Raw genomic sequence first — 12,841 nt, forward strand, 5'->3', positions numbered from 1 at the left:
GTACGCACTTGTTCTTTCTCCCACTATGTTCTGTCACAATGTTCCGACGGTGTCACAATGTTCTGACAATGTTTTTTTCAGAGGGGTGCAATGCCATGCGTGGCTCTTTGCTACGTTTGTGTAACTGCTCAGTGGTACGTGGGATCGCTGTCTTGCGCCGGCTGCACCAGAATGTCTGGGTACATTCCAGATTGTAGTACAGTCAAAACCCGCGTTAACGAAATCCCGAGGGAACGAAATTCTCACCGCAACGAAATATTTTCGGAGCACCGGCGAACGGCCATAGGAGTGAATGCATTTCGTAACTCGCGACTACGAAATATATTCATACCGCAGTCCCTCATTAACGAAATTTTTGAAGCACGAGTGCGCAAATAATCTACTCTCGCAACATTAACTGCATTCGAAAACTGCTGAAATGCATTCATGCTACACTGAAATTGTGCAGAACTATCGCTACAGCGCACTTGAGAAGCAGCCGCCATCATTGTTTACAAAAAAAACATAAAGCTGGCCACAATGATGATGATGATGGCTTGCCGAAACACCTCCTCGTTATCGCGGACTAAGTAGCCAAATCCACATTCCTAATGGAGTTTCGTTCGTTGGCTTGGCTCTGTGCTTGGCTTTGTCGCCTTTGCGCGCACATGGTCGCGTGTGGAGCTATTTGTCGAGCGTTTTCTTGGTCGCTTGGTGCAACGTGAACTGTGTGTTGGGATTGCTTCGTCCCATTTCGCTGCCTGCGAAGATGCCGCCTCCAACGAAAAAGCGGAAGCTCATCACGCTAGAAGATAAGGCTGGAATCATCATTGAGGTGGAAAAGGGCAGGAAAAAATTGACATCGTTGAAGAATTCGGCGTTGCGTGCAGCTCGCTATCCACGATTCTGCGCTCATCCGCGCTGATCCAACGGATCTGGAAGAAGTTCGCCTGTAGGCGCACTTGATGACGGTTCTCGTGACAGCGCAGTGCCGCCGTCACTTACAAGTGCATGGGGCGAACTTTGTGCCGTGGCAAACGAGATTCCCGGTCGAGAGGCATGAAATTGCTGCATGGTAAGGCCCGACAAAGCAAACTTACTAACTTCTGGAAATAAATGTGTTTTCTGTACATTCCATGTCTTTTCTGCCGCATTCTCGCGCCAACGAAATTCCCGCAAGAGCGAAACTTTGTGCTTTTTCCGCCGATTTCGTTATTGCGGGTTTCAACTGTAAGTCATTTTGTCAAGATTGCGCACATGGCGAGAATTGTCAAGATTATTCTGGAACTAACGCGGCCACTAGCGATAAGGCTCGAATTTTGATGCCGCATGTGCAGAATGCCGGCGCGCCTTGCAGCGGTTCGGTTTATCGACGGACGACGCTCTGTTCGCCGCTATCATTGCACAGTGTCTATTGCTGTAGTTTGACTTTCCGTTTCCCAACCACAAGTTCGGCCAAATAAAGAGTTTCATCTTGGACACGCCGACTGCTGCCTTCGTCGACGTCACGACCCCGTTACAATATAGACGTGGGACAAAGAAAGAAGGAACGGGACCAAGCGCTGACTGACAACGAGTTTTTCATATAGTTTTTCATCAACAACGAGATCTTCATCATATATTTTTGTTATTGTATTCGTTTTTTCCGAGAGTATATATTCCGCTGCGGCGAAATAAAAACGCCTTGTTAGTCAGCGCTTGGTCCCGTGCCTTCTTTCTTTGCCCCGTTTTAGCCCTGTTTACCCGTAGTGCAAGAATGCCTTCTGTGCGTCATTGGTTGCATAAAAGACACCGTCACGGAATGAGATGATCATACTGAGAATGTCGGTTGTCGGCTTGGGACGCTTCTCAAGTTTGCCATTCAGGGAGAAATCTCGCTGAATGGTCTGTAGGGAGTGGCGTCGAACACATCTGAGATTGATGTTGTGGAAGCTTCTAAATTTACCTCTGACATTTTATCAGAGGCGATCTTCTCGGCATGTCCGTTTTTCTTGTGTTGCGTAATAGTCTTCTCGTAAGATTCAGTTGCTTCTTTGTTAACGTAAATGGGCACTCCAATTATGAACCAAGTCGCATTCTACTGATTTCCTTGGTAGCGCACCTTCATAGCGACCATTTCGGAAATTCATTGTTTCCTTGAACCTTCTTACGTCACTGTCTTGCCTTTTCGGGAATGTCTTTCACACACTGCCAACGGTATCAAGCTCATAAACCTGTTGTTACGGATGAGACACGTCCTCATTCTCGTGCACCAATTTTCGAAACACACATATGTGCCTCCTTTTGGGATAGCTAACTTGTCTCTCGACACATGATGGTCCTTGAAGAGTCCCAATTTCATCTGTATATGGATTAAAGCTGTGCTCTCAAGGTTACACCTCACTTCACTGTTATTAGGCATAGCTATTCACAACTGGTCGGATGCGATCAAAAGGCAAACTTCGGATTCGCATGTGACGCTCGGAAAACAAATGAACATGCCTGTGGTGTGCCTTCTGAGACGATGACTTCGCGAAATTTGTTCTTTCATAGAGCTTTAATCATGTTGTCGGAGATGAAATGAAAGACGACAGCTTCTATCTTTACTAAGGGATTGTTGTACTCGCTCTGAAGCCTAATGATAAGAACCCTCGCGCGTCCCCTTAGTTCAGATCGCCCCCGTCCCCAAACTCTGATAACCAAATCCATCTCCTGAATTTAATGTATAATAGCTTTATATAAAGGTCTCCTCCTAGTAGCATTTCTTGGGTGCCGTTGCCCAAAACACCTTGTATCTAAATACAATGTGCCTGCATCATCAGCCAAGCGCGAAAGATCTAACCAAGAATGTCAATGGCGAGTCCGAAAGTCGTGCTTTTAATAGCTACATGCCTAGCAGCATCCGATGCACTTTTCGTTGCTGTACTTGTGCTTTCAGTTGTTTTAGAGGACACATTGTCGACACATGTCGACGTTTACGGTCGATTCCACGAAAGATAAAAAAAGGTGTATACTTGATGTTTCCGATTTTCCTGATAATTGTGTATGTTGTGCACATATGACTGCACAGCACGAAATCGCACTTCGTTTTCACATAAAAAAATATTTCAACACAGGAAAATTCGACAAGTGTCGCCAGTTGACGACGACCATTTTACGAAGAGTGTGTTTTCGTAAATTCGCAACCATGCTGGCAGGTACTGAAGCTGCAAATATCTTTCTTTTTAGCGGAAGTAGAAGTAAAGAGGAAATAGCTCTGATCATTTCATAGAATTCTGAGCAAATTATGTATTTTTAAAAATTCGCGAAATACGCTGTGTTTTTGAAAATTAGTCAAATTTGGGACGCTATAGCTACTTCTGTGAACATCTTAACTTGTTCATATTTGCAGTATGAATAGCCCCTTATGTGATTAATGAACATCTTCATTTGTATTTCTGTAATAATTTTCAAAGTAATAAATTTTGATGCTCGAAACACCAAAAAGACAAAAGTGCTCCTCGATTCAAAAATCTATAAAAAAACCCTATCCTAATTTTGTTCAAAGTCCCCCAAAATGTTGTCAAAGGACTGCACAATGATATTATGGAAAAACATGTTGCATCATTTTTATTACAACAAAAGCACAAAATGTCAAACATTGTGTTTCCAGAGCGTGGCTTCATGTCGGGAAGGAACCACATTGGCATATGCAATATAGCGTGGTAGAAGAGTAAAATAAGCAGCAAGCGTCGCACAACGCGAATTATGTAACCAGGCGTCACACAATGCGAATTGCGCAACGAGTAGGTTGCTGAATGCTTCCAACCCATTACAGAGGGTTCTGCCATAATTCTTCGTCGTCATCAGGCACAGCATCAACAAAGTGCGCATAATGCCTTACATGTGTTTAGCAGGTAACCACGGCTCTCCGTAGAATGATGAAAAATTGCACAGTGCCTGCTGCCCTACTTCTCAAAACCTACAATGATTTATAGCGTAGTGGGTTCCTCGCAAGTGCACTTGTATTGGTTGCCAAGAAAGCCCATAAGCGCATGATCCATTTCCTCGGGGTCTCAGTAAAATTAGAATGGTTTATAGCGTAGTGGGTTCCTCGCAAGTGCATTTGTATTGGTTGCCAAGGAAGCCCATAAGCTCATGATCCATTTCCTCGGGGTCTCAGTAGTTCTTCGCCCCCCCCCCGCCCGTCTCTCTCCCACGTCAACGTATGTTATGCAGCATGACGGGAGAGGGAAATAGCGACCGGGCGTCACCCTATGCACATTGCATAACTGGTGGGCCGTTTAAAGCTTCCAACCCATTATAAAGGGCTGAGCCATAATTCTTCATCATCATCAGTCGTCGCGTCAACAAAGTGCACATAATGCCTTACAGACGTGTAGCTGGTGCCTCGCTTCTCCGCAGAATGACGAATAATGGCTTAGTAGGTGCTTCCCAACTTCACAAAAATTGTGATTTATGGCGTAGTGGGTACCATTCTAGTGTACTTCTATTGTAGCCCCAAGAGAGCTTACAACGGGCTCTAGAAACGCCGCTCTTCCAGCTTTCGCTGTGACTGTGCTGCGGTTTCAGCGCAGGCCTGGCGTTTTTTCTTCTCTGAGCTTCACTAAACAACAGTAATGATCTACTCTCGGAAAGTGGGAACTGTTTTGTAAGGAAAAATATCATTCCAATTAAATGCATTTGCGTGGTTTGCGACTTCACGCCAGTGTTAGACATCCCTCTGTCCACAGTAGGCACTTTCAGTTGTAGCCTCCTTTTCTTCAATCTATTTCAGTTGAGTATAATTCATATCTTGCATGCTAAAGAACGCATTCCCTCCATGCGTCTCTAATGATGTTGTGCTGTGCCAGAATTGAGAGGTTGGTATAAAAGTCAAGGTCTCTTCAGGAATGGAAATGAATTTCTAGAGAGCGGTTGCCAAGAGGTTTGGCTTTTTTTTTTTGTCCAAATGTGTACATTGTGAAACCTTATATGGTCAATGCAGAGTTTAAAAAAGAAATTGATTACGTGAAGATTGGTGGCAGCAGTTCTGACCACGGACAAAACACGTTTTGTTTGCATTGCATCTGCTTTGGTTTGCATGCCCTTGTATCTCTTGAAGCAGTGCTGGCAGATCTGGTCTCCCTCTTGAATTGAGCGCGCATCCTGCTTCATGACCCTCGGAAAAAGAGAGACTCGATGCGATATCTTCTACACAACGGAAATTCCGCTGCAGCGGAATTTTCTTTTCGTGCACCGTGAGGTAGTCCGTACGAAAAACTCGGTCATGGCTACAACGCCTACCCGTAGCCACCTTCGGAGCGTAGGATAGTGAAGCACAATTTGGATGCTTAACTTCTATCTCAGGAGGTGTTTGGCTGACTGGCACAGCCGTGCTCGTTGCTGTCGTCGGCGTCTATCGTGCCGCCCTTTGCACCTGTCCGTGCAACGCATGCTACTCCGTTTACACGAAGGCGCGTAGCGCGGGCCACTCGATCCGCCACACGATCCGCACGGCGCGGATCCAGAGACCGGGCGGGACAGAGACGTGCGGTGAAAAATGTATCGTGTAACCAACGCAATCGACACCCCACGATTTTCTCGTGCAGAGCGACAAAGCCTGGCAAACCATGTGTGGCTGTTGTGCTGAGGTTGCACTGCGGTACTCGCCGTTCACCCCTGTCACCATTTGCGATTTCTCACATCCTTACAATGCGTGATCGACTCAGCTACACAAATTTCGCGTTTGGCTTCGTTGCTTTTATTTAAGCGCATTTACTAAAAAAAAAACCCGCATTTCCCCGAAGGGGAGTATGAGGAAGTGCGAAGCACGGGGTGATGCTATGAGGGGGTGCGCGCGACTACACTGCAGAGCCGAGCGAAGGAGACGGCAGCGAGAGAGCACGCGCCAGCCGGCCCACGGAGGTCTGGCCGTTTTTAAGTGCAAAGCACTTTTACTGATGATGATGACTAAGTGTAAATAATGATTTAAAGTGTTGTTGTCATGATGCATTTGCACACACACACACACACACACATTTATATATGAAGCGTTATTTATTTATTTTACACTTCACGCTTTTCGTATGACGCATTAATGCATCCCGCGAGTGCGTCACACACACACACACACTACACACGTCACTACAGATCAGCACCTATTCGTGTTATCGTTGTAGCTCACGGTTAGTACAAGCGCTTTGTGATCCGAGAAATGGACGGTGAGCGGATCCGGCAAGACGGCGTGGACCGTACAGTTCCTACTGAACGCCAAGTCTATGAAGCCACCGTTGATCGTGGTCGGAAACTCGAGAGACAGACACGTCATCGAGTAATTGTTCAGCATGTGGTCAACCAACCAGCCACTGTCCTTTCTAACGTCCACGTTAAAGTCACCCACCACCACAACCGGAACCGAGGGACGCGCGCGCACAGACGCACTCTCCATCGCCGCATCCATCTGCTCCAATACGGCATCTCGCGAGAGGTTCGGGGCTAGGTAGACGGTCACAACCAGGACGGCCATCGCCGGAGTAGGCACTGGTGTAGACGGAGGCGTACGGCGACTCGTCTCTGAGCGGCGAAGTACACACTGCATGCGAGAGGACGTTGGCGTAGACGTGCCCAACCAAGCACACGCCGCAGTACTCGCCCCGGCTTCCACTCCGGGCGAAGGAGCACGGGTCGTCAGTGGGACAGGTTCGAGGCGATGCATCAGGAGCGAGGTCGGCGCGCTGTAAGACCAGGAGTTGGGTCCGGTCCTGCTGTCGCGTGAGCGCTTCACTGAAGGGGCGGTAGCGCTTTAGGAAGACGTCCACTCCACCAGCCCTTCTCTCGGCGAGGGCCCGGTTCACGCGGTCGTAGCCACTCAGGGCGACATCGGCAGCGCAGTCACCGGAGGAGCGGTTTCAGGTCTCCGTGAGGCAGAGGAGATGAACTCTGGAGAGTACGGGGTCTTTGGCAACGTCCAGTGCATGCGCCGAGAGAGAGCGGACGTTTAGGAGCGCGAGCGTGAACTCCCTACAACCACCCTCGCACACCCTGCGGAGCTGCTGGTCCCTCAGAGCGGAGAGGTAGCGCTGCGTGACGGTGACGAGACGGTGATTCTCGAGCCTCCGAAACTCATCTACCATGGGTTTGTCGGGGTTCTCTTGCTTGTGGTAGAAGGTGTGGTCTCCCTCGGCGTTGGTGAGGTAGAGTCCGTTGAGGTTGGTACACCGAGAGAGCGCAACGTAGACTAGCTTCTGCAGGTGCGTCTTCGAGTAGACCTACACAAACGAGGCGTAGGTTCCCCCCTGAGACTTGTGCACGGTGATGGCGCTGGCCTGGACGAGGGGGAATTGCGTCCGTTTACAAGCGATGCCGGCCTTTCGGTCCACGGTAACGTTGGCAGAGTGCTTCTCGATGGGCACCCAGGTTTCGGTCCTCACGTCGTAACCGTTGGAACGGGCCTCGTGGATCGCCCGAGTGGCGCGCGCAGAGCAGTGCGGAGCCGGCGCGGGGCGCGCGCAGCCACGGAGCGGAGGGCGGAGCGCGCGCAGTCACGTGGGGCGTGACGTCGCTGCGCCGTTGCTACAGACGCTCCTCTCCGCTCCTCGCGCCGTTGGTAGGGGAGAGGAGGAGGAGCGCGGATGCCGGCGGAGTTTTCGGGGTCGCTTAAGAAGTGCAGTCACACTTAAAAATATCCAGAGGAATGAAAATGTCCGTGCTGCCCGTCGACGAGGAATATAAGTGGTGTCGCAAATGCATTTAATCGGAACGATCTTTTTCTTTACAAAACAGTTCCCACTTTCCGACAGTAGATCATTACTGTTGTTTAGTGAAGCTCAGAGAAGAAAAAAGACGTGTTACTGTACTTTCGTGTTATTAGAGATGTCCTTTACGCAGTAGCCACCACGCTCTGGAAACACAATGTTTGAGATTTTCTGCTTTTGTTGTAATAAAAATGATGCAACATGTTTTTTCATAATATCATTGCGCAGTCCTTTGAGAACATTTTGGGGGACTTTGAACAAAATTGAGATTGGGGTTTTTTTATTGTAGATTTTTTAATCGAGGAGCACTTTTGTCTTTTTGGTGTTTCGAGCATGAAAATTTATTAGAGAAATACAAATGCAGATGTTCATTATTCACATAAAGGCCTATTCATACTGCAAATATGAACAAGCTAAGATGCTCACTGAAGTAGCCATAGCGTCCCAAATTTGACTAATTTTCAAAAACGCTGCGTTTTTCGTGAATTTTTAAAAATACATAATTTGCTCAGAATTCCACGAAATGATAAGAGCTATTTCCTCTTTACTTCTACTTCCGCCAAAAAGAAAGATATTTGCAATATATAGCTTCAGTACCTGCCAGCATGGTTGCGAATTTACGAAAACGCACTCTTCGTAAAATGGTCTTCGTCAACCGGCAACACTTGTCGAATTTTCCTGTGTTGAACAAATTCTTATTTAAAACGAAGTGTGATTTCGTGCTGTGCAGTCATATGTGCACAACATACAAAATTAACAGGAAAATCGGAAGCATCAAGTATACAGCGTTTTTTGATCTTTCGTGGAATCGACCTTACACGTTTCTCATTGTACTCTGCGACCGCAATCTCGCATAACGTGTTATTTCGCGGTGTACCTGAAGCAACGACGATCCTCGGTGAGCACATTCGGTTTATCTGCTTTACTAACGTGGCTAATACATTCCCAGGCATTGCGGTTCGTTCCAGAACGGAAGCCAGGGGTGAAATGAATAGTTGTCTAGTTATAAAGCCCCATGGCCGATGGAGGTGATGCGATGTTCCGGGAGCTATGGTTATTATGGGTACGAGTGGGTACAAGTACCAGTCTCTTTTAACCCCGGAGCTGCGATCTGTGCTCTTCTCGTCGGCACTATACTTCGATGCCAAGAAGCATTCTATGACAGTCTGGTCGCAGCCAGACGTTCCAAATCAGTCGCAGGCTCTCGTGGGGAGGACGGCCGGCTTCCCTGGTTTTGGCACCAAAATACGATCTGGGAAAAGCCTTTCGCATTCCTTATTGTCACTCAGCGTGATACCGTCCTAAGATGGCGTACATAGAACAGTCGAAACGCGTCCAGCTTTCCCTCTACAACTCGTCTTCTTATTCTTACTCTCCGCAACGCGCACAATTCCCAACAAAATTACTTATTGTTCTTTGTTTTTCAAATTTGCCTGTTCCTTCAGTTAAAAGTCATAACAGAAAAAACATGCTTGTTACCTCCGTCATATGAACTGGTATAATACAAATGAGAGCGTGTCCTTACAAAGTAGTTCAATGTTCATTGTACACTGATAATTGAAAGCTTGCACAATGTCTCATCGTGTTTGGAGGCAATAGCACAATTTCCTGTGGATGCCCCTACGCTGATGCCTCGTGGCACATTTCCTTCGCGACGACTAACGTCAATGATCAAGATAAATATTTTAGGTAGCTAAATTAGTTGATATAATCCTCGACACAGCATATGGTGAAACTCGCGCAAAGATGGGATCAACAAGCACATAATCTGTAGTACTCGGTATGCGTTCATTGAATGTGTCGACATTTCAGGACAGAAACGGCAAGTTGTGCGCCCTCCAATAATTGGGTAACTTACACTTCCGGTCATGCATACACTACCACACAGCGCTTCATGAACACGAGAGGCAGAAGAACTTGTGCCTTGAGCCGTGAATGCGCGCAGATGTCCCGCTGCCCGCTGGCGTGTCTCACTGCAACAAAGCCCTAACTCAAACTTATTAAAGTGAAATGGAGTCATAATGGCGGAGCCAGCCCCCGCGGCGCTGAGTAGGGCACCTCGATTATAGCATTTCTAGCGCTTAGACTACCGAAGCGCATCCTCTCGGTGCTTATTACAGTCATCATGTAATATTTCGCTTCACCTCTCCAAGACGGCGACACCGCCCCATGCCAGCAAGGTCGCTGTGAAAGGGAGATGACATGAAAGCTTACAAGCGCGTTTGTAAAAGCTCATGGATGAGCACCGGTGGCGCACTGGGTATCCAACCCGACTCATAATCACCCCCTAGAGGCTGTATGTTCGACTCTCATGTCATCCAAATCAACAAGCTTTTTCTTCTGCTATTTTTTCTTATCAGTTCATGTACATGGACGTCACATCCATGACGGAAATGATGTCAGTGGTGTCTCGGCGGACCCTGGCATAAAACACTTCCGTGATAAAACAGGCACAGCTCCGCCGGTAACGACAAGAAATGAATGGGATAACAAAATCAATTTCCGATGTTATACAAAGTAAGGCTACCAGTTAGCTCCATTTTTATTCAGACTTCACCCATATAAACAAAACGATGGCATAATGAACTGCGGCCTCCGTAGCGAGTGACACGACCTTTGGGCTGACCACTGCTTGAGCGTAAACTGAGCGGCGAAAATACAGGACGTACAAAGGTAGGAGGCTTCTTCTCACACCTGGAAGATAGCCAGCCGCGCAAAGTACGCCATTGCTACTTGAACCATGCCGCCCCAACTTCACGACCGCTCATGAAAATTTCGCCCGAACAGAGATGGACTACGTGTTCTTTTTTTTCTCTGCTTGAGCCGAGATGGCCAGCTGAGTTGGTACGCTTTCCCTCACACATAAAAGGAACGACGCTCTGGGCTGTGCTGTCGTCCTTCGAATTAAAACGGAACCTCACGGCGATTACGACGCAAGAATTGTGCCTAGAGTGCCCTTAGCATTGCTACTGCCCCGAAATGGATACCCGGTGAATAAATATTCCACGATTTCTTTTTGTGCGCAAGAACTGGGAAAATGGTTCAGGAATACCTATTTTAATGTTATAGAAGACAGCAAAAAAGTGTTTAAATTTCGTAAAATGCATTAAATAGTATCGATTAAAGGACATTTCATACTGTTGCAGAAATAAAAAAATATCGCGGTATTTTGCGTCAGTACGTTACCAGTCTTCAGTGTAACATCCATTGCGTTGAATGGACGACCTCCAAAGGCATAACGTGTATTCATGAATTTTCCCACTAGCTGGAGGCGTTGCCTGCGTGATAGTCATACTGTTAGTGTGGCGATTTTAAGACGTTGTTTAGTAGACACTTACCCTTTAGCTTCCGGACCGAGGCGTCTTTGAAATTCAGTAGATACACTGCCTGTTGCATTCACATTATCAACTTTGCATGCAGTTTTACCCATCGTCGTATATAATGTCTGTATAGTTGATCCGGTGGAGTAAAACTGAAAGAAAAGTTCTGTTCATATTAACTTAGCACTTCGAATGAAGGCGTGGAATAGCATTTAAATTGTCCGAGAAATGACAACACGCTCCACATTTGTGGAACCACCGTAAGGCATAAGTTTGTTGTGGTCGGAACCTGTATGTTGTGACGCGCTCTACGCAAAGCATGTGTAATAATCAATCGGGAATGCACAGCCGGGACCATTATCAGCTGCAACACTGGGTCGTGAAAGGACCCAGGCCTGAATGGGGACATTGGCAGTTGGGAGTGTCATTTTCATTATAATAATTGAAAAAAGGCCTACTTCTCGCATTCTTTTAGGTGAAGAACTTTGCTCTAGTCGGGAACAAAAATGAACAAGCTTCGTTATTTATTACCATTATTAAGGTTTACCAGAAGCAGTTTTATCATTGAGATTCACTTTTTGCGCGCTAAAAGCTGTTATGGATCACCATCATAATGTGCAACAGAATACAGTCCGTGGTCAGTACGCCTAAGGCGCTCCTTGGTAGAGTCGATTAGATTTTAAAATTTTGTATTCATGATTCAGTACTGCATATACGTTAATAATTCTAACATATATAAAATGTTATATGGTGTAGATGGAGATTATACAATTATCAAGCTGAATTTGTAAGCACTAAAAAAACGACTTCGTTAAATTCGGATGATTGATAATAATGTCAATGTATTGTAGAAGAACACAGAGTTATGTCCCCCACGTTGGATCAGTGGTTACGGCGCTCGGCTTCCACCCGAACCCCACGACGTTCGGTTCAGCATTTCGGGCCTGTACCATTTTGTTGGAGGTAAAATAGTAGAAGCCCATGAATGTTGCGATGTCAGTGCATGTTAAAGAGCACCCGATGGTGCTCTTTAAAGTGCTCTTAACTAACCAGGCTGAAACGTGGGCTTAGCGATCCAGAGCTCGGACTCCAGGTCGGGACCCACAACATGAATTAACGTCTGCCTACCCCGGCCTATCAATAAGCCCCAGGCAGGCGGAGGCGCCATTACCCATTCCGGCTACCAGTTTGCTGACGACGACAAACATTCAATTCTGCCTCCAGGCGTAAGGCCTAACCAGGCAACGCTTCAGTCGTCAGGGGATATGATGCTGATCGTTGGGTCGTTCCGCACCTCGGACGAGGCAGCGAGATGCGCTTACAGAACTAACGGTTGGAGCGTTGTGTGCAGCCTTGGTGACTTCACGTTGCTGGCAACGAACCATCAGAGTGCACAAAAATGCGATATCGTAATATGTTAGTGTGTGACGACCTCCTCGCCATTGCCAATACTGTCCGCCAGAAGCAATAATGCCACAGATGCGGATCCAGGGCCCAGGATCGCTCATTGCGTTCACCTGGAGACAGTTGCCAGTGAGCTCGTCGATCAAGACGACCACCGACGGAAATAGGCCACTTTTGCCAGTGATCCATGCCCGCAGCGTGGCCGAGCGTAATGAAGAGAGCGGCGCGCAGGAATGAGAGTGCGCTCAACTGGACGGAAACAAGCAAGACGATGCCGAATAAAACAGCTAACACGGCGATCGGCCGTTCGGTCAATTTCTTTGTTCATTAGGATATATATTGCCACGTGCGTTTCTTTATCACTTTTGGTGTATTCGGTTTTCGGCCACAAAGACTGTCAGCAACGCTCAGCGCGAACCGTGC

At 47.2% G+C, this 12,841-nt stretch overlaps 1 protein-coding gene across 4 annotated transcripts in view; it reads right to left on the minus strand.

Annotated features, from left to right (window-relative positions):
* The window catches only part of LOC119373547 (uncharacterized), an 89,189-nt gene that overhangs the window by 40,062 nt on the left and 36,286 nt on the right, over window positions 1-12,841 (minus strand). For all 4 annotated transcript variants that reach the window (XM_037643600.2, XM_037643602.2, XM_037643604.1 and 1 more), the window contains exons 2-3: window positions 11,033-11,166; window positions 10,881-10,972 (exon numbers count right to left, since the gene is read on the minus strand). In XM_037643600.2, the coding sequence (XP_037499528.1) occupies window positions 10,881-10,972; window positions 11,033-11,166 (226 nt within the window). The remainder of the gene's footprint in view (window positions 1-10,880; window positions 10,973-11,032; window positions 11,167-12,841) is intronic.

The sequence above is a fragment of the Rhipicephalus sanguineus genome, chromosome 11 (assembly GCF_013339695.2).
Source record: "Rhipicephalus sanguineus isolate Rsan-2018 chromosome 11, BIME_Rsan_1.4, whole genome shotgun sequence".
In the NCBI taxonomy this organism is placed as follows: domain Eukaryota; kingdom Metazoa; phylum Arthropoda; class Arachnida; order Ixodida; family Ixodidae; genus Rhipicephalus; species Rhipicephalus sanguineus.